This window comes from Enoplosus armatus, chromosome 7 (genome assembly GCF_043641665.1).
Source record: "Enoplosus armatus isolate fEnoArm2 chromosome 7, fEnoArm2.hap1, whole genome shotgun sequence".
NCBI classification, from domain to species: Eukaryota; Metazoa; Chordata; class Actinopteri; order Centrarchiformes; family Enoplosidae; genus Enoplosus; species Enoplosus armatus.
Genome location: NC_092186.1, coordinates 18,468,267 through 18,490,397, shown reverse-complemented (window position 1 = coordinate 18,490,397; position 22,131 = coordinate 18,468,267). Strand labels below are relative to the sequence as shown.

General features: G+C 41.1%; 1 protein-coding gene across 1 annotated transcript in view; it reads left to right on the top strand.

Moving 5' to 3' along the window:
• Positions 1 to 1,720: 1,720 nt before the first annotated feature.
• The window catches only part of ptprsa (protein tyrosine phosphatase receptor type Sa), a 127,451-nt gene continuing 107,040 nt past the window's right edge, over positions 1,721 to 22,131 (top strand). Inside the window, exons 1-4 of the mRNA XM_070908940.1 lie at positions 1,721 to 1,783; positions 4,806 to 5,028; positions 18,550 to 18,695; positions 21,347 to 21,488. Coding sequence (XP_070765041.1) covers positions 1,721 to 1,783; positions 4,806 to 5,028; positions 18,550 to 18,695; positions 21,347 to 21,488 — 574 coding nt within the window. The remainder of the gene's footprint in view (positions 1,784 to 4,805; positions 5,029 to 18,549; positions 18,696 to 21,346; positions 21,489 to 22,131) is intronic.

The window sequence follows — 22,131 nt, the reverse complement described above, 5'->3', positions numbered from 1 at the left end:
GTCAGGAACATACTAACATGGGTTTTTCTATGGCTATCTAATATTAGTTAATCAAAGTGGCTAGTGTAACGTGTAGCAGAGATGTGGTATATTGACCTATGTATCTGCAGAGGCCAACATCACTCAATCTAATTCTGAATAGGCTATCTTGCTCTAACAACATTTAGCAAATATAAAATAATCAGATGTTGTTCTGTTATTATTAAAATGTGCAGTAGTTTAAGAGATTAGTTTTAGATTTGTAACCTGTGAATAATATGTTGGAAAATTTGTTGGAAATTGTATTTTCTTCAATAGAAAACCTTTACTCTTCCAGTGACATTTGGACAGATTTTTGGTAACGGGGCCAATACCCATCCCTAGAGCATTAACAACATCCCTACCAGTCGCTGTAAAGGGGGCTTGTCAGAGTCCTGGAGCTGAAAATGACATGTTGTTGATACACACACTCTAGAAACCAAACAATGAATGAAAAAAATACTCCTGCGGAAAAGTCCAACTTTTTTTTGGAACTAGACAAACAGGAAATATTATTCTTTTTGAAGTTCTAGACATCAAACACTCAGTTTTGATCATCAAGCCCAATCAAACGGAGGTCTTTTTAACTGCGTGTGTGAAGAGAGCTCACTGTTCACCTCATAAAAGGGATTATTAATGTGGTCCCTCCGGTGATAAGTAGTTGTTTTTCTCCTCGCAAATACAACTTCACATCTTTACGGTGTGTGTGTGTGTGTGTGTGAAGAACTGTACAGTCTGTTTGAGTGGATGGAAATAGGGTGGTGTCTTGAAGTCGCTGGTCTCATGGTCTCTTCTGGAGAAATTCATGTATACCCGCACCTTCATTCACTTTGTAGGACCCGCTCCTTCCTTTTTAATTTTTCCTTGCCCATTGTGGCATGTGTGTAGGTGTGCATGTGCACACAGTTTTATATCTATTGCTCCTGCTCTCATTTCATGCTTGTGCCGCAAATCCCCATCTCCCCTTCCCTTGGCTGCCTTTCTCAATCTCAGTAATCAAATGCATTAGTATCAATATTGCATGGGGAAACGAGCTGAATTTAAAGCTTGACCATGTCAAAGTGAGAGTCCCTGATAGCCAGTGACTGCCACCACTCAGTGGAAATTTTTTTCTGTAATTACAGAAGCCTGACGACTGGTTAATATCTGGAGTGATGGGCAGTTTTCACAGGGGAAAAAAGTTCTGGCTTCAAAATATATTCATTGCCCATCAGTGGGAATAACCTAAAATTGAATGAATAAACTTTGTCACAGTAAGGTTGTCAAAATATGTAGTATTTTGTTTCAACTAGAGGGCAAAGAGCCTTCTGATAATATTGGCTTATAAATTCTCATGACTTACATATTAGCACATACTGAACTACATGGACTTCAGAGAAAAGTCCATAATTTTAGGCTAATTAAACTGGCATCCATATTGTGCCAGTAAGAATGCTCCTCAGTTGTCACAAGATGGCTGCTGATAATGATTTTTCCCGCATTACATATGCCAGTGGGTCAACAAAAGTTGTTAGTTAGGTCAGTTAGTATACAGTATTAAATTACTTTTGCTAGTGGTGGCGAGTGAGTAGGTAGTGCTTTTACTTACCAAAGCTCACCTTGTTTGAGCATTACAATCACTAACTTATGCTAATTATCTTGATTTCCCTAAGAAATTGGTAACTTGTTGCAGTCATCATAGTCACAGTGAAATCAGGTAAACATGACAGACATTAGCAGTTTCCTCTTGATCACAGCCTATAATGTGGAAGCAGCTGAGGTGATGGTGAGGGTTTATCAATCGATTGGCCTCCCTGCTAGCATTACCAGAATGCTAAATACTTTTCTACAGGGAAAGTGATGAATGCTTTTAGCAAGAGTTGACAGGTTTTCCCATGGAGGTGCTAATGGCAGGAGAAACATGCTGTGCTTTCCATATCATGTCTTCCTTTCGAGTGAAGGACTGCTTTAGCGACTTGGTGGCATCTCTCTTCAGAGCTGCATTTGCTGTTAAGGTTAAAATGTCACTTCAGAGAGGTTTCCGCTTCCCCAATCCCTCAGGGATTAGTAAACAATATGTGTAGATATATATATGTATCTTTCTATTTAAACCTACCTATCTATTCTCTAGCTTCTAATTACAGTTCAGAAAACAAGGCAGCATTGAGCTGCATCTATGGTTAAACCGGAGCCCACACAGCCTTAGGTTACGTGTGGCAAGGCCATTCAGCATCAATAGCTGTTGTAATTGTGTTGTGAAGTTTGTATAGCAACCAGAGGTGGTGATAGAAAGGCATGCCCTAAGGGGAGGGCCATAAATCATAACCTAGGCATCTTGTGAGCGTAGATAGAGTAATTCCCTACAGGCATGGCGAGCTTCCCTCTACCTACACCAGTGTTTACAGTCAGAACAATAGGGGCATCATTCAGAAGTCCCCTAGACAATTTGATACTCCCCTATTCTCTCTATTCATGTTTCGCTGTTTCCCTCAGTTCTCACGAATGACTTCACCTGCCCTCCAGGCCAAGAAAAAAAGAAAAGAAAAAAATAAATAAGCAAGGACACACATGTCGGTCGTGTGTGTGTAGTATTTTGTTGAATGATGAGCTGAGCTTCTGAAAGACACCCACTCCTTTCTGGCATGGTGTCGCCACAAAAGACCTATTGTTGATCTCTCCCTTTGTGTTTCTGTAAGTGTGCATGTGTCACATATTCTTGAACTTGTCTGCTTGAATAACCTTTGAGGCCCGTAGCTTCACACTGTATGTGTGCATTTATGTCATATATGGATTTTGCTGTATGTGTTTGTGGTTTTATTTTAAGTGCAGCTGCTACTGCATGTATCTGTTTCATCTAGCCAGTTGAAGAGTCTGGTCTAGTAGCTGTGAAGGGTGGGGCGCTTGTATATGCCTGCTGTCTGAGGTGCTTGGTTACACTGCAATTAGCGGTGGTTTTCTGCCTCTCGCAAGGCCACAGTCACAAACGCAGCCCTGTAATACAGCTGCATATATTAACCTTTCAACTCCTCTGACAATTTAGCAGCTTGACATGGTTGACATAATGACTCTTTTTGTAAATAATTAATTTTTTTTAGATTTGATTTAATTAAGGTGATGTATCCTAAGTGATGTGCTTTTAGGCCATAGTAGTCTGGTTATATATCCCACCATTTCATTGGTATAGTTGGCCTACACAGTTGTCTGGCACTTTGTCTTTGCCTATGTGCTTCTGATCATGAATGCATCTGAATGATGGAGATTGTGACTGTCAGTCAGTTATGCTATTTTTGAAGTATATTCAGTTCACATTTCAGCCAGTGACACTCTTGTAGTGAGTTAGCAGGTAAGGATTTCATGTTCAGGGACATACAGTTTGAAAGTGACTGTTTCATGGATCAAAATTGTAAACCTGTGTTGACAGAATATTATCTTTAACCTCTAGGTTACCCAGAAAAAAGTTGCTTCAGGGCATCCATGATAAACTGCACACTGTCTGCACAGTTTGTACTATACAGTACCTTGTTAACCACCCAGTGTGCAGGTAATTAATCTCACTTCGATGTAGGCTCAGCTGAGTGGTAGCATCCCTGGAGGTGGGAGCCGTTCGGTGTCTTGCACAAGGACACTAAAGCAGGACAGATGCTTGCTGACACAGGGGCTTGAACTTGTGTCCGGTGATCTGGGTCCTCTGAGAATGGATAGTTTTGTGTTTTTGTGTTTTTGTGTTTACAGCTCGACTGCTGAGACAGACATTGGTTTCTGTTTAAGTGTCCTTTAGCAAGATCCCGCAGCTTTTTAAAGCTTATCTGCTCACTCATCTCGCTGTAAGATCATCTGGATAAGGGTGTCACCTGAACGTCATACATGTCAGAAAAACAAAAGGAAAAAAACAAAGAAATTGACAAAACTCATTACATTCCTGTCATGGATCGCTCTCACTTCTCTCTTTCTTTGTCTCTTCATTCACGCCTTCTTAATTAAAGAGTATGTATAACCACTTGGTGGTGGCTCTGTGCTACACCAGACATATCAATGAGAGAAATGGTATGTGTGTGTGTGTGCATGTGGTGGGAGGCGTCCCCAGTCCCTCTGTGTAGCTTGGGGGATTAATGGCAATTTGACTAAAACAAAGAGACGGTGCCTGGAATATCATTGGGTGCCTGTGTAATTACAAGGCAATGAGATAAGCAAATAACGACAAGATCTGGCGATTAGGAAAGAAAAAAGGAAGAAAACAGTGACTCCCCTGCTAATTAAGGGATGTGAGAAGACGCTGGTTTCAAGATGAGGAGGTTACAGGGTTTGGGGTATGCATGACACTTTGCTTCCAGTAGTGTTATAGACACACTATTGCCTGCCCTCCATTTATGTGTCAGCAGCACTGAGGTGGTTGTGAAATGCGCAGCAGAGTGGCCCCCGAGTGTTTATCAAAAGTCACATGTCCTGTCGATGTGGGCAGAATCATAACAGACGCTCTGGCTACGAGCGTCCTGTCAAATGCTCAAAAGTAATACATATCGTTTGGCAACATTTTATTTAGGCATTTTTCTCCCATATAGAACTGTTGCAACAATCAAACTATTATATTGGTACCCCCCTGTCACAATATTTAAATGCTAAGTAGTTGTTTCCTTATGTCTACGGGGTATTTTGATGTGTCAATTGTAGAAAATATGAATGTTCAGAACTATGATTGTGGATCTGGGTGTGTGAAAAACAGGATAAAGGTCAACAAACCCTCCTTGCGCAAATGAAGTTCATAAGAAAAATGTCTAATTTTTCCCATCTTTCTTCCTGCCTTTTTGCAGAGTGCCAAGCCGTCCTGCGTGAAGACCCCAACCTTCCCTGCGCAGTCGGGGCCTCGGCTCTTCAGCCAGGTCAAAGATCAGTCCCACCCCACCCCTCCCTGCCCCCCTTCCCCTTCTGGAGCCAAGATGGCCACCAGCGGTGCCCCTCGCCTCTCCTTGCCACTCCTGCTGCCTGTCACCACGCTGCTGCTATCACTGCTGCTCACCGGCTCCCACGCCTTATGTAAGTATCAAGCCACTGACTAGCCATGCTACTACTGATAAACTCTCAGCTTTCCTATGTAGGACCCTTTAGAGGTTGATCATTCATATCTCATACACAGGTTAGGAACAGGGAATAGGAGGAAGGTGGAGGATGGCAAGTTAACAAAGCTTTGGTGAACATTTCCTCCCTTGAGCCTTTTATAGAGATACTTCAGCTGCTCTTTGCTACTGCCTTTTTCAGTTTGCTTTTGGTGAGCATTTAAAGACATGTATTTCTATCTGCAATTGTTGATATCTTATCTTGGAAAGGCTTTCTTCATCTCCAAAAGGTCTGTTGTTTTTCAGCTAAAGAAAGTAAGAATTTCCCTACAATGTCAAGAGCTAGGTTTGACCTGTAAGAGTAAGTGCCATTCTACATCTACTTGTATTGTACTTTAGATGAGTGAGCATTTAGGACCTCAGTGATTTTGCTTAAGGTCATGTAGCTGTTGATGGAAACGTTTACTGTCAAGACTTGAACACGTGACTTCAGATATCAGCGATCAGAAACCCAGACAATGTTAAATCATGGATATCTGGAAATATTTACCATTTAGATATGATGCTTGTCTGTATATATCAGCCTCCATAACTTCCCATGTTAGAAACAGAGGAACGTCAGTAGTCTCTCCCACCCTGTCAACTCCTGCTTAGGATTTGTTCTGCACCATTTCCCCATTAAGATGGGCTTAGAGCAGCATTAAGGAGACAAAACAAAGAGGAGGCTCTGCAGAGAAATAGAACAAGAGTGATGGCGAGGCGGGGAGGCTCCCCCTTGGGTTTCATTGTTTGTAAATCCTGTGTGTGTGTGAGAGTGTGGGTGTGGGTAAGTGTGTTGGTGAGTATGTAAAAGAATTATATATGTGCGATGAGGTGAATGTGCGTACGTCTGTAGATCATTGTGAGCATGTGTGTTGTAGAGTGTCAGTGATAAGCTTATGCTTGTTTGCATGCATGTGTTTTAGCCGACTGTACATATCCGCATTGCATGCAACATGCAAGCGATGTGTGCGCAAATTAGCCTGATTGGATTTAATCTTATGCCCCTCTCTGTCTTTGTCTCTCTCGGTACAACATTTTGGGGGGGGAAATAAATCATTAACTGGTTCTAGTTCATGTTTCAATATAGTTTTTATTTTTTTAAAAAGAGGAATAGTTATACCTCCTTGTTAAAAAATAGAAAATATATCAGCCATTTTCAGTTTGTTTACACCTGAATATGGCTGATACCAATGCATGCATATAAGGTGTACATTATATGCACGCAAATTAGGAAGACACAAGAAGGTATCAGCCATATTCAGGTGTAAACAAACTGCAAAACTAGATTAAGTCTGTAAAAACAATGAAATGAGGAAGGTCTAAACAAAGAGACAGATTACATCAAAATTGTGAGCAAGAGAATAAGAATACGTCTTCAAATGCCACTTTACTAGATACAGCCAAAGTGATATTTCAGGCATACTGTCCACAGTGTAGGTGCCACAAACAACATTTTGAGGAAGTTGAGTCTATCTTAGGTAGTTTGCCAGATAAATTGCATTTTTCCCCCATTTCCCTCTCTGTCTCTTTGTTCTCTCAGTTTCTGACATTCAGTGAGTGTGTTCTCAGTGGTTCAAGATAACACGAGGAGGACTTGATTTTTCTCATGTCGCAACAGAGCTGTCTACTCTTGATTGCATGGTGGTTTGAGTGTCTGGTGGCATAATTCGAGTGTCTTTCAGCTCAGATGGCTGAATAACATCTGAAATTGCACTCAGACAGATGTCAAACAGATGTCTTTGTTCTCTTCCTTTTTTCCTTCTCTGTCTCAACTGACTGCAAGGCCACACACTCATTTTCAGAGTGAAAGCAAAGCAAAAAGTGAAAAAGCTCCTCCTGGTAACATGTTGCATATTAAGACAGCTGCCCACTGTGTTAGGACTCTGTTTTTCTCCTCCTCTTCAACTTATTCACAGCCTGTTTGCTCACCCTGGTTTAAATACCATTCAGTGCAGTCTGCTTCATCTTTGATGGAGATTAGCTTTCCCCCCTCTCTCTCTCTCTCTCTCTCTCTCTCTCTCTCTCTCTCTCTATCTCTCGCTCTCTCTTACACACACACACTCACACTCTCTCCCCATCTGTCAGTATCAGCCAGTCTTTGTCTGCTCTGCCTGTGGATATGATCGCTGTTTTTGTCAAGCTCTGTCTTATTGTCTCTTGCTCGTGTCCCCCCCGACCCCCCCGGCCACACACACACACACGCACACACACACACACGCACACACACACACACACACACACACACACACTCGCTTCTTTCTCATCTCTTTTTGGGGCCACACAGCGTCGCCCCTTCATTATGCCTGGATATATATGCACACACTCACAGACTACCTTCTTTTGCTCTGATTGTTTTTCACACCTACCGTTTCCACATGCACAGCCCCACACACACAAACACACACACAGCCCAGTGGTGCAGTTGTCCAATTATAACCATCCCACCTGGTGGACTGAGAGGATTGAGTGGGGGGGCAAAAACACCAACCCCCACCTGGTATCAACACTTTCTCTCTCACACACACACACATGCACACAGTGGGTGCCACCCTTTTGCAAAAAGCTGAAAGCATGATGTCATCCCTTCCTCTCACATCCCTCCCTCTCTCTGTCTCTCTGTCTCTCTCTCTCTCTCTCTCTCTCTCTCTGCCCTCCATCCCGTTCCATTTACACTCATAAATCACAGTGAGAAGGAGACATTTTTAATCAAAAGAGAAAGAAAGATGGCTCAATAAATCCCGCCACCCCAACCGTAATAATGCACGGCTCCCTGTTTGTCTATATTTGCATGAAATTTGTGTGCAGGCGCATGCATATATATATGTGTGTGTGTGTGTGTGTGTGTGTGTGTGTGTGTGTGTGTGTGTGTGTAAAGGCTGCATTATACTAATGTGTGGAGTGTCACCTGAGCTTATATTAGATATATTATATTTGCTGTAGCACAGCTATAAAACTAGATGGCAGTGTTGTGCATTCACTTTATGAGAAAAGTAATGGTGTTAACATGTGATATTCATATATTTTTTAATAATTTGTTTGGACCTTTTAGTAGGCATGTCGTCCAAGACGCTTTACTTTAAAAAATGTATAAATATGTGGGTTAACAAAAACAAGATAAATATTAAAATAAATATTAAGTCAAGCCAACTAAATTGTCTCTTACTGACATTGTCCAACACCCAGTGACAATACAATAATAATACTGATACTTATTATTATTATTTACATAAATAAATATAAAGATAAAAGACTAAACCAACAAGCTATCATCATATGTGTGCATGTTTTGTTTTTGCTCCAAAACATTTGCAGACAAACAAGTATATCCTTTTATTTTTTAACAAAATATTATCAAAGTTATTTATCATTGGACATTAAATGGCAAAATAGCAATTGTCTTGAAAGTGGAAATCAAGTCAACAGGGTGCTTTTTAGTCATGATTAAAGGGGGGGGGGAGATCCAAACAAAGACCCAACACCCCTGAAATTTGTAAGAGTGAAATATATAAACCAGTATATTCAACAGGACTGGTTAAAATAACTAAATCAAAGCAGCCCAAAGGTGTGTTTCATTTTTTACTTCAACCATCAAAAGGTTGGGTTTCTGACATTGTCAGGAAGGTTGATTAAAAATTTCAGTGAATACTGAAAGTGTAGGTAATTACTGAAGTTATTAGATGGATGAATACCATCTTGTAATATTAGTTTTTTGATTTATGAGCTGTGGGGTGACAGAGTAGCCATGGTGTTCACAGTTTCCTTCGCACAAAAAAGTGTCCACACACACACACACACACACACACACACACACACTCTACCAGACACTAAGACCTCTGGGGGCCCAGAGTAATTTGAACAAACCAACAGCTCTACCACTATTAACAATTCCTGTTATGATAAGTCCTTTAGGTTAGTCATTGGGTATTCAAATCTGGTTTTATAAGCCACATGGGGAATTCTTTCTTTTCAGCTGTGTTCTGCTGTGGTCCTATGGGAGTTGATAAAGGGGCAACAAGAAGCAATATTTCTTATATGGTGGAAAACAGATACTTTCCCTCATTATTCGCCTGAATGCCCGATGTTTTAATAGGCCAAAGTTCATATTTTCCTCATTGAAGGGAAAAAAAAGATTATTTTCTGATGCATTGCAACTTCCTCACTTTTCTTTAGGTAAGTGACTATATCCTGCAGTATTTCCTTGTATTTGGGTTTGTGTCTTGACAAACAGGGAGACAGGGTTATTTGTCAGCATTCTTTTCTGGCCTTTCACCTCCTCCTCACTTCTCCTCCTCCTTTCTTTTGGCCTTTTAGAGTCCTCAACAGTAGCATTCTTGGCAAAGTACTCCTAATAGTAATTGGCCAGAACTCACAGTGATGGGGTGAGGGTGTTCAATTATTTATATTCCTTTGAAGCTGCCAATTGGAAAAAAATGAAGCCCCTTAGTGGACCCGTTATTTTCTTGTTCTCTGTGTTTCTCTCGATAGCTCTCTGTCTTGCCTTCTCTCTCCCTCACTCCTTATCTTTTCCAGTCAAATTATGTTTGAGCCAACACTGTCAAATTAATTCTGTTAAATTTAATTTCATGTGCACCCTGCTGTTGCATGCTTGGCCCCATGTTTTACTGTATACACTGTTTTTCTCTCAAATGAGAAGAAAACAAGTACATTTTTAATTGAGTTACAGGCATGAATCCCTGCCTCAAGTAGCTTTTTGCTGCTGTCTATATTGGTTGTTATAGGTTGAATTCTCAGAGCAGTACACTTACAAATTGTAGAAGGAACCCATTTGATTTAGTGGTGCAAGAAACCATCTTTTGTGTCCTTTGGAAAGACTTCAAACCCCCAACTTTGCATTCACTATGAATTCTACAGTATTCTCCAATCAAATTGCAATACAATTCTCACTGGCAATGTAGGGCATCTGCCACCACAGAAGCCAAAAAACAAAAAGTGGTTCCAATTGCCACCAGTTGCATGTTTCATGTGTGAGCTTTAAGTGCATGTGTGGTCAAAGTGCTTAACTGCCAGATATGTGCTAATGGTTTGCCATACAAGACGGATGACCAGTGTTGACAAGAAACCTCCTCTTTATCCCCATTGAAATGATTTATAGTGTTGAAAGAAAAACAACCAATCAACAGTGCAGCTCAAGCCCATATGGCTTATTACCAAGATGCCATAGGACAGATACAGTGGAAGCCCATTGACTATCAAATTGGTTCAGAAAGACAAAACATTGTGGCGATAGTATCACAAACAGTCCAGTCAGTGTCATTTATTTTCCTGAAATGCGCCTCTAAAAGCACAGTTTTGGTTGGAACAATGGATCAAATAGTTGTCCTCCAAGCTTACAGCCACACTGTGGGTGACGCTAATATATCTTCTTTTTTGCCACCATCATCTCTCTTTCTCAGTCTCTTTTCAGTAATATGCTCCAGTAGTTTGAGCGATGTTATATGCACTCAGTTTGACAGAACAATACGAGTGATTGAAGTGCGTGAAAAGCACTATCCCTCGATATTTTTCTTCTTTATTTTCCAGCAGAAAGGAAGTCAACGCAACCAAGCTGGCTTTAAAAATCGTAATGCCTCTGATGCTTGATGAGCAAGTTTAGATCTTCAAAGGTTTTTGAATCCCCCCACAGAAATATATTCCTGGATGCCTCAATGTTGGTCCAGTAATTTCTCAAACCTTCTTTCTCATACTGCACAGGTAGAGACTTTTCCTTGTAAATAGCTTTACTTGGATTTTGATATAGAGAAAGATACAGTGAGTGTTTTTTGTTTTATTTTCAACGGAGAGATTGAAGATTGTTTTTTCTCCATTTTCTTTATTCTCTCGTCCTTTGTTTTGATCAGACCTATAACACCTCTGGCAATTGGTGGTGTCCTCTTCATTTAATGAGCCAACAAGTGTCAATTTCCTCAAGTGAATCTCTAAATGACACAAAATTGGTCCCATTTCACCTCCTCTGTGTGTGTGCTCTATGGCCATTTTGAAATCAGACCCACACTTAAGCTTAATTTCCCCCCTCTCTCTCTCTGAGGAATAGAGCCTATTTATTTCCAATGGGCGGAAGGATACTTAGTGCCTTTCACTTTTTTCTTTAGCCTTGAACAATGGTTTCAGTGGGACCAATTTGCGCATATTACAAGTGTGCCACTCTTTTTAGCAATGCAGCTTCACAGTGACAGCACTGTGGTCGGGTAAAGTTTTTCACCTCTGGGTACTAACACTCCAGAACTTATTTTATACTGGGTTCCCACATCCTGCCACAAGTCCCTCATGGACTGCAAAGCTCGAGCCCTGCGAGTTTCTTTGGAGTGCAGTCGACATAGATGGCACACTGTATGATGCAATGGGGAAAGGTTTGCACAAAAACATCACGTCTTTACTCATTGCATGTACTTCTGGGCCTTGAACTCTCTTTTTTCTTAAAAGGGGTGAATACAATGCCTAATGATGTGACATCATTTCAGTTCTTGGCAGTGGAAATCAGTTGTTTTGAGAATTTGGAAAGACATGAGATGCTTTTAAGTAAGTCCTTTTTTTCTGCTTGTATCAAGATAATGTCATGTGTTACATGAAATTTCTTCCAAAAAGTTTAATTGAATTCAAACGCATAAAATAACCCTGCCTTTTCATCAAATTGTTGAAAGGAGAATATGATTCTTGAGGTCACAAGATGGACAATTTTCCGCTGTGGGAGCTGACAATCCAGGCAGCACAAACTCGCTTTGTGAATCATTACATCCACAACTGCTTGGCACACCAGCTGCCCCAAGAGCAAATCCCAATTAGCCTTTCTTCCTTACATTTTAATTGGAAAAGCAACTGTTTCATTAACCCTTAAGCTTGCTGAGCCAAGGTAAGGGCCACGTAGGAATGGAACCTGACCCAAACATGCCCTGTGGAATATGGCTACAGCTTAGTAATTTCATATCCTGACTGGCAGAGCATGCATGCTTATTTTAAGCACATATTCAGACAGTTTCAGACATTTACACCTCACCAGCACAATCACAGTATTGCACAGTATTGCATGGTACAAAAATTAGTTAAATATGATAGAGGATCTCATATCAGACTCCACATTGTTGACTGAATCATTGAAAAAAATGTCAGCCCTTTTGTTGAAGATCAAAATCATCACCTCTTCATCTTCTAAGTTGGCCCCACCAAGATGTCCATCTTTACTTGCAAACTGTTTTCAGCCAATGGCTAACCAACCTTTTTCTTTTCTCTCATGCATGCCTGGTTCAAGTTTTTGCAGCAGTCTGCTGGTCTTTGTTAGCAATGATTACGTGTGAAAACCTCCAGACAAGACAAAGCAAGACAGGTTTAGAGCCTAGGCTTGGTTTCCATAGTGATGGCGCTTGCCTAGTCAGCCTGTGAGAATTGGTCCTGATTGATGGGGCTTGGTTGTTTAGGCCTGGAGGTGTGTGTGTGAGAGAGTATGTGTGTGTGTTTTGTATGTTTTTGTGTGTGCCATTTAATACATCCACTTGAATGCACATTTGGCTCGATTTATCTATCAATGTGTCCGTCCGTCCATCCCTCCATCCATATACCTATGTGTGTGTGTGCCGATCAAGGCTGGAAGGGTATTAAGTGAGGTCCAGGACGGATGGACAGGCAGCTCTAGCAGCATCTTTTGGATAGACGGACACTGGAAGCTAGTAATTCTCTACACCTCAGAGGTCTACATGGCTACAACATGAAAAAGATGAAAGTTAAAGTTATAAACATGTTGGGATGCCAAATTGCTCCATTCTCTAGTCATTGTTTGTTTCGTTTTTCCCAAGCGGTCAGTCTTGACAGTGCCCATGTGTGTGTCATGTGTCTGCTGTTTGGCTAATACGAAAATTAAGTTTAATCTCAGAGTCAGGATTAGCTTCAGTAAATCTACTTCTTTAAATCAGTAACATGCAGTCGTTGATATTGCTCTCATCCACTTTGTAAACATACCAAAAAAGACACAAGATTATATCTGTTAGTACATATAGGCTGTAGAGTGTCTATTGAGATAAAGTGGGAGTGAGTGGGATGAAAATATGCGGAATAATATAATATGTGCTTTTAACTTGTTCCTCGTATCCAGAGCAACTGCAAGTACAGCGGTAAAAAAAGTTTAAATTGATGTCATTCTCATCTGCATCCTCACCCTGATTACACCCTCTTCGAAAACTGCCACATGAGTGGCATGAGAAAGTGGACTTAGTTTGCTTGTAGTAGTACCTCTAATAGTACCAAAAGGTCTCAATGTGCTATGAAAGATACCTATTTGTAGCAAGATGGATAACAAGTGCCCTTTTCCCAATTCTCTGCCTTTCTCTGCAAATCACTGAATGGCTGTGCGTCATTTTGTCTCCCACTTTGCTAATTCAGCCGATAATGGCTCCTATTTATGACCCAGGAAGCTTTTCTCCATCAATTACTCTATTAGTCATAAAGCCAGTCCCCCACCCTCCCCTTACACCCCCCTACCAAACGACAACAGTAAAGTACTGTAAATGGAGCTGTCTCATATTCACATGCCCACCTCCCACTCTCCACCACTTTATAATCACAGTGCTGGTGTAGTCTGTCTTATCAGGTCCAACAGAGGTAGCGGCCAGTAGCAGGTGGTTGCTGTATTAGCTAAACAAGCGTCTGTGTGCACAGTGTGAGTTTTTTTTTTTCCTTCTGCTCGCCGGTCGTGTTAGCGTGGATCTGTGCTATTCTCGGGGCCTTGTGAAGATAGCCGGGCCCCCATTGCTGGCTATTTTAGCTCAGGCCATGTCCCCCCCTGCCAGGCATATAAAGACTTGGTCTAGTGTGCTTATCTGGGCAGTGCTGTACCTCAGTCTGTCAGAGGGAAGCTTGTGGAATAGAGAGAGACTTTGGTGGAAGGGACACATGGCCACTGCAGGTGCAATGTCCTTTCAATGTCATCTCTGGTAACATAAACGCACACCGTTTGGTGTTTGAGACTTTTGTACAAGGTGCCTTACAGCAGTTCATACATTTTTTGGAATAGGTGGCACCGTGGCATGTTTAACAGTCCACGTTTTGTCATCATTTGTATATACTATGATTTTCTGTTGTGAATCTATTCTGAACTTGACATCTATTGCATGTCTGTCGTTCTGGGAGAGGGATCCCTCCACTGTTGCCCTTCCTGAGCTTTCCTCCATTCTTTCCCTTTTAAGAGGAGTTTTTTATAATTCAAATTGTGGGTCTAAGGACAGAGGATGTTGTTTGCTGTACAGATTGTAAAGCCCCTTGAGGCAAATTGTAATATGTGATATTGGGCTACATAAATATAATGGACCTGACTTGACTTAAATTTTTCGGACATGAGCACTAAACACCACTGGACTGGAATAAAACGTATAGTTTTATCTATACTATATCTTTTCGATGGTCAAGTTAGTTTTAGGTGATTTTCCCTGGGACTGACATATAATATGATTAAGATACATTGATATTTAAGGATACTGCACATTGTAATGTCCTGTGTCCATTATGTAGAAACGAAACACAGTCAATGCATGAAACATTGTGACTAAACTTATTTGTTGATATTATAGTGTGGTCTATGCCACCACTCATTTTTGGGAATTTTTTAAGCAGTTTAAGCCCTGACACCACTCAACCTTTTCTACCCTGCAATTACTGGCTACGTGGCGAGGTTCAAATTCTGAAAAAAAGAAAGGCTCAAAGTCAACAGTAACTGGCAGCAGATGCCCAAAGGCACACAGCCGAGTAAAATTGAAAAAAAAGGTTAATTACGCTCATAAGAGTTCACATAATGCATACCTGTAGTAATTGCACTATAGTAGACATTCATGTGCCCACAGCCACAGTCTCTACCCTTTACCCACCCTGAGAACGTGTCTATATGTCTTCTTATTTATTATGTCTGTCTTCATAGAATGATGTGTAATTCTATGGCTTGCAGTAATGTCTATAAGGAAATTTGCTTTTAGACAGACGTCTGTGTGAAAAGTGACTGCCGCTGATTAACCTATGACAGCAGTTGCATATGAATGTGTCAAATGTGGGCTGACGACGCATTCAGTAGGCCATCATCATCATAAGACGCATCTCCTATATGAAAGGGAGATTATTTCTCACACACAACCTGTTACTGTCTCTCCTTTAGCAGACCAGCACCTGGGTTCTAGCACTGTGCTGCCTCACAGCTTGGTTGGTGGCCATGTTAGACATTTTCTGTACTAATTGTATTTTACTTAACCATCTTCCCTCCAGACTAGGAGGTTTTCTCCTTTTTCAAAAGGATATGTCATTCTGAAAATGTTCAAAGGCTTGCATACTCTTCCTTTCATGGTTATTGAATGTTGCTTTAGACAAGAGTGTCAGTGTAGATTTTGGTAAAAATCAGACTTGTGTTGCTCACACTGTATGTGATCAGTGCACGGTGTACAGTGTCATCAATATCTGAACATATGGCACAGAGATAACAGGACGCCATATACAGTTCAAGGGGACAGTGCAGGACACACAACAGACAGCGGAGGGTATTAGTTTACAGCCATCATTTTCAAAATGCAAAATCTGCAAATAATAAAAAAGGAGAGCAAGGGAGAAAAGTTTTTTTATTAGTTAAAATTATTCAGCACTTGCTGTCCTGCCCTCCCTCTTCACATCATCTCTTCTAGTCCCTGGACCTCCTGCCACCTCTTCTCCTCTCCTCCTCCCCTCCAGCTTTCTCTTTACCTCGCCACCTCCTCCTGCACTTTTTCAAGCTAGCTCCCTAGCTTCCATTAATCCCTCCTGAGGTAATGTTGAAAACTATATACATTATGAGAAAATCCTGAATCTGTCAGGAGCTAAATTCAGACTGACATGCGGGCAGGAGAGTTTATTGTACATCTCTCTCATCCTATGAAACAAGAGAGAAGGACATGGAGAAGGCGACTGGGTGGAAATGTCAAATGGTGCAGGGGAAAACTAATCAAAGAGCGCTGGCCTTCAGCAGAAATACTGCCACAGGCCTGCTCTGTGTAAATCCCTCTTCTGTCTTGACAGAGGGCACATTGTAAGGGGAGGTCAAATGCAGAGGAGCTGCGTTGTGTAAAGCTGTGTTGTGTAGTTTCAGAATGGAAATGGAGAGTGTAAAATGCCAAAAGGGATCATTGTATGCACCAGACAAATAAAGTAGGTCTCCTTGAAGCTAGAGAAAAGCTGCAGTGCTCATATCATCGCACAATCTTTATATTATATACTCCTGTGAAATATATAGTGATTTGATTTGGTGCGACATTTTTTACATGTATAATTTTATTTGAAGGTCAAGATTTGTTGATCATGCACATCCTAATGATGCATTTTAAAACCAATATGCAACAGGTGGAGAACACCTATAGAGCCACTGCAGGGGGGGGTCGAGGATGTTGAGCAGACCTAAAGTTGCGTGAATATGATCGATGTTGTGACATAACACATGTACTTTTTTTTTTTTCCATAAGAAAGGGTTTATATTTACATGTGCAATAGCTCAGCATGTTGTCTGTCAATGTCCAACACTCACAGTCTGCAAGAGTGATGTTTTATCATATAACAATTTCATTCACATATGCCATGAAGTTGGCACTTTAATTCAAATGTCTTACAATACTGTGCGCACAGTGGGAATTACACCTTTAATCCACGCAGTGTGGTTAGTGTCACGTTCTACCCCTTGAACTACATAGACCCCAAATTACCCAAGAAAAAAAGGGCAAAAAAGGAGACGAGAGAGAAAAGAGTAGTTCTGCTCATCTGCAGGTGAGCAACTCTGGCAGCTAACTGTAGTCTGACAAAAAGGAACCATGATATTACAGCAGTAGTTTTTAGTTGAGAGCATTTTTTGTCTTCATTGACCATGGACAGCATAATGAGCACATATGCTTGCTTTCAGCAATAATCTTGCATTCACAGACATCTAATCTTGTAACATCAAGGTTAAGTGTGTCTCTGGCACACACTCATAAGCAAGGCAGGAACACATTGTGGTTTTTGTTATGATGTGTGTAACCACTCATCCTTTAGTGAGCTTGTTCTACTTGAAAAAATCCAACTGGATGGAGAAATTGTGAGAAATGCTTTTGAGATTAACCAGCCACCAACCACTAGTCAAGCCAGTTTGTGTGTCTTGGTGTAATATTTGCATCAGAAATATTTGGATTGTTAGTTGGGGGCGGTGAGATGAACTTTACATGCGGTGCCTCCTCTTTCCTGAAGCAGTACACTCACCCATCTTCTTTTACTTTCTCTTGTCCTACACTGTTTCTCCTTGCCTTGTTCTCTTTAAAATTCCCACTCTCTGTCTCTCTTTGCCTGATAATGAATGCAGGAACTCTCCTTCATATGTGTTTAGCAGTGCCTGGAGACTGGTGTCGGCCCATGGTCCCTTAATTATTAATTTGACGTTATGCGCTGGCCGTTTGATCATCCCCACATATCTGTATGATTCAGATTTAACGAGTTCCCCAGGACTCTGTTTTCTCTCTCTCTCTCTCTCTCTCTCTCTCTCTCTCTCTCTCTCTCTCTCTTTATGAGGCTTGTTGTGTTGAACCTACTGCTAACCAAGGCATAAGCGAAAAATCCCAGAACCAAAAGCTATGAGTGCAAAAAAATGTTGTATGTGTGGTCCAAGGGAGAATTGAACCACTGATTTTGGCTTTGAACACTTTAACACAATGTCAAGTTAAAACAAAAAACAACAACAATCTTACTGCCTCATCCTCTTAATGTCCTTTTCTGAGGGTTTGCAACTGTACTGGTAGTATCCAGACACCATTTCCCCATGGAGTTATAATTTTGAGCTACTAATCATCAGCACCTTGGCACACCATCAACATATATATTCACAGCGCCATGAGCTACACACAGAACTACACAGCGCAGACATTAGGATACTAGATGAGGAACGGCACGGTGCTTTAATTCAACCCAAGTGTGTACTGCAGGGGGTGATTCAGAATGACGACATGGCCCAGTGGATAAAGAGGCTGCCCTGTCACAACAAAGCAGCAGGGTCAGTGGGCAAACTGTGGGACACTTGGGATTTGGTCATTGAACCGGTTGCTTTTATGTAGATAGGTCACTATGGATAGATGGTGAGCTATCTGTCTGTTTGCTTGTCTATCTATCATGTCTGTCTTTCTAGCTATGTATTTTGTGTTTCTCCAAAACTCTGGCCACCTCCCTTACCTATCCAAGACTTTCTGCTAAAGAACAGTGTGTGTGGCACAAAGTGAGAGTAAGATACAGAAGGGCTTGCAAGAAGAGGCTAGTGTGGGTTTGTGTGTGGATACATGTGCTCAAATAGGTATTTGGTAGTCTGTCCTTTCAGAAATGTAATCACACTTATTTAATGCTACCTCGTAAGGAACTGAGCTACACTGTGCTAATGTCTTTCTCTCTTTCTCTCTCGCCCTGTCTGTCCTCCCTCGTCTTCCTCACTCCTTAGCACCACCACGGTTCACTAAAGTTCCTGTCGACCAGATTGGCGTCTCAGGGGGCGTGGTCTCCTTTGTGTGCCAGGCGACGGGCGACCCCAAGCCAAGGGTTAGCTGGAACAAGAAAGGCAAGAAGGTCAACTCGCAGCGTATAGAGGTGAGTCAGTGGGCCCTGGTGCTCACTGCTGCACTCCACAGGTGAGGAGGGCAGCTTTAGTGCGACTGTCCTGTACCATGTCACTGTAATGTCTTGCAACACTACACCAGAGTATAAGACTAATAGACTACAGTCATTTTATCTGTTGTGACGTTTACGGTTTACATTCAGCCATATAGACCATTTTATGGTCCTGAGCTACTATTAACACACTTATCATACAATCAAGCAAAGTCAGTTAAAGCATGAAGCTCAAATGATATTAGTCCCCACATTCCACTCTTATCACATTACAAGCACAGTCTTCTATACACAGTCTGTTTGAAAAGGGTGTTTTCGTTAACTTTCTTCACTCAGTTTTCACAAATAATTCTAGACAACAACTACCAATCTTTTCATGGACTGGCTTCTCTAACCTCTGAGCAATGTGCAGGTCCACCATTAGCTACAGTCACCCAGTAATGCAATGAAGAGCCCACACATTCTCCCGCTCTGTCCTCTTTGCACTCGACTGACTCTGCCGTTGTCACATTCTTGTTTCCAGTGCCAAGGTTTCTTTGCATACAGCCCTGTCTGTGTGAATGTGTCTGTCTGTGCGTTATTCATGATGTTTGTTGTTCAGTTCTCGGCAGGCGTCCCAGATGGCATCTCTAAAAGTCTTGATTGATGCTCAGTGTCTCTTAATTAAAAAGTTGCTTTCGTTAACAACGACGGCAGTACACAGAGATTGACATGCACATGCTGCAGCATGAAGACAACCACAGGGGAGGGGGCTAAAAAGCAAAAAATGATAACAACATCAACAGGGGGAGAAGCAGCATCTCAACGGAGGATAAAATAAAAAGACAAGTTGTGTTTGTACGTTCTCTTCTTCTGCATGCTAAGTGGGAAACAAAGCCAAGGGCGTGAAGGAGCCCGCTAGAACGGACGCTTCTCTTCCTCCGTTTAGCATGAAATAAAAAATCTGTAAAGGGTTTTTTGAAGTAGTTATGATTTTTTTTCTGTTTTACCCTCTAGACAGCTGCTTTGATATTGATCATGATGCCGTGCTCTGCAGTGTTCTTAGCCTAATTAGCGGCTCAGCCCTGAGATGTGCAGCAGTGGAGCAGCAGGGCTGCTGAAGACTTGTACTTATATCTCAAAGTCATGCTTTGCTCAAAGATCTCAGCAGTGAACCCTTCGTTGAGATGGTGTAAGCTCGTCTGAGGGAAAATAGATATTGGAAGAGTAGGTTTGCTGTGAGACTGACAGGCAGGCTGGCCATCTTCTCTAACACTTCATCCATCCAAAATTAGAGCAAAAGAGATTAGTTTAGGCAATGACTGACCACATTAAAAGCGAGGGGTAATTGGTTCAGAAAAGCCACCATTTAAATTCTAGTCATTAACTTAAGTCTTGAGGTTCTTGCTGCAGGATACATGGCTTTATATGTGGTGTTCAGGGAGATCGAACCTGTGGCTTTTCAGACGTTGGCCACTGGCAACTTTATGTAACTACTCTGTCAAAACTGCCCTTCTGTCAACTGCACCCACTGGCATCACCTTTTGAAATAAAGACACATTTAAAAGGTCGCTATTAAAGCAGTTCTACTGACACTAAAAATGGATTTTGATTTAGTGGCTAAATTAAAGGTTATTGGCAAGTCCAGGCTGTTTCAGACATGCTGCGTTGTTCTTAACGTTTAAAACATCATGATGCTGATGTCCAATTAGGTAAAAGTGAGGACTGATTCGGGAAATTGGCAGTTAAGCCATATAATTAGTCTAAATACTCTGTAGACTTGTGTTTTCTTAGTCATACTAACACTGCCCTTTGTCATGTTTTTGTTATACTTGAAGGATAGGCGCGTCTGAAAACTCAACAGCTTTGACAAAAACAACACTTTCTGTTATGTTGTGCAATTAATAGGTAATACATTATGTGGTCACTGTGAGTAGCCTTCATCATTTCTGATCTTGACACATAAAAAAATGTCTTGATAATTCAAACATAAAGGGCGTTAATGTTTATAAAGCGCTTCTCAAATGTAATCATAAGTGTCTTTGTTATTGTAACAGCAGCTTTCTTCTACTCAGTATTCTCGGTACATGTTGCGTTCTGAGTGTAGTCTGATTTTGTTTTTAAGACGCGCTTTCAACAAGGTTCAAAACAAAGGTCTTTGCAGAGAACAAAGGGCATAATTACAGATAAAAACAACGAGATGAAAACACGGAAAAGCAAGCACATCGCACACAAAGATATGCGGCTGGAGTTATGCTTGTGTGTGTAGAGAGAAAGTGTGTTACCTTTTATGATTCTGTATTTACGAGGACCAAAGGCTATTAAAGTATAGGCACATGGTACATTTCCAATCAAGGATATCTTGTTGTAACTCACTTCCATATGTCTTTGGTTTTGAGTCGTGTTTAGAATCAATTGAGAAACTGAATTCTTAAGATGACTTTTGTTGTGATTTGGCGCTATATAAATAAATACATTAATTAATTATGTATGAAACAATCAAGAGTGCTGACACCAAACTCATCCTTGGATCTCCAAGAAAATTGATTGTTCTGGTGCTCTATGGTAATTCTCAAGTTCAAAACAGGTACTATTGCTCCCACATCCTACACACACTAACCAAACCCTATAATTTACCCTAAATTCTACAGACCATTGAGTTTGACGAGGGTGCCGGTGCCGTACTCAGAATCCAGCCTCTCCGAGCGCCACGTGATGAGAACATCTATGAATGTGTTGCCGAGAACAACGAGGGCGAGATCACTGTCAATGCCAAGCTGTCCATCATCCGAGGTGAGTCCTGCATTGTGAAACAGTGTGCAGAGGTATAACTACAAAATAAATCATTAAAGAGGACATCTGTGAGCTCCTCAGGTTTTTTATGATGACATCTTGCCTTGGAGTTTTTGTACTGCACTTGACAGTGAGAGGGCTGTACATGAAGTCTTTTTGCTTGGAATTTCTGTAGGTAGTCTTTTATTATTTGTCTGGTAAGTCATTTTGGCTTGAGCTGTAAAAGCTGTTCAGCTGGGTTGTTCTGGCTTTTTACAAATATGTGTTTGCTGCCTCATAAAACAATCTTTTAGAATCATGTTTTTTGGTAAAAATGTAAAATTTGTACTTTACTTTGTGTGTGACCATACATTGATTGTGTATTGTATCTTACATGATTATACTCCCTTTGATCCAAATTTCATAAAGATTTGACTTAAAAGGTATTGTCATATTGGAAACAAAGAATATCTTCCTGTGTGCTGTAAAAGATTTAATTTAGTGACAGCTACATAAGATAAATCAGTAGTGTTACATGAAACACCACCAGGGAAGCCAAATGAATATGCAGTATTTGAAAATGTGGAGGCACACGTCAACGCCTGAAATAGACTCTTGTTCACTTACAACAGATGGACAGTTTGAAGGCTGTTTATCAAGGATC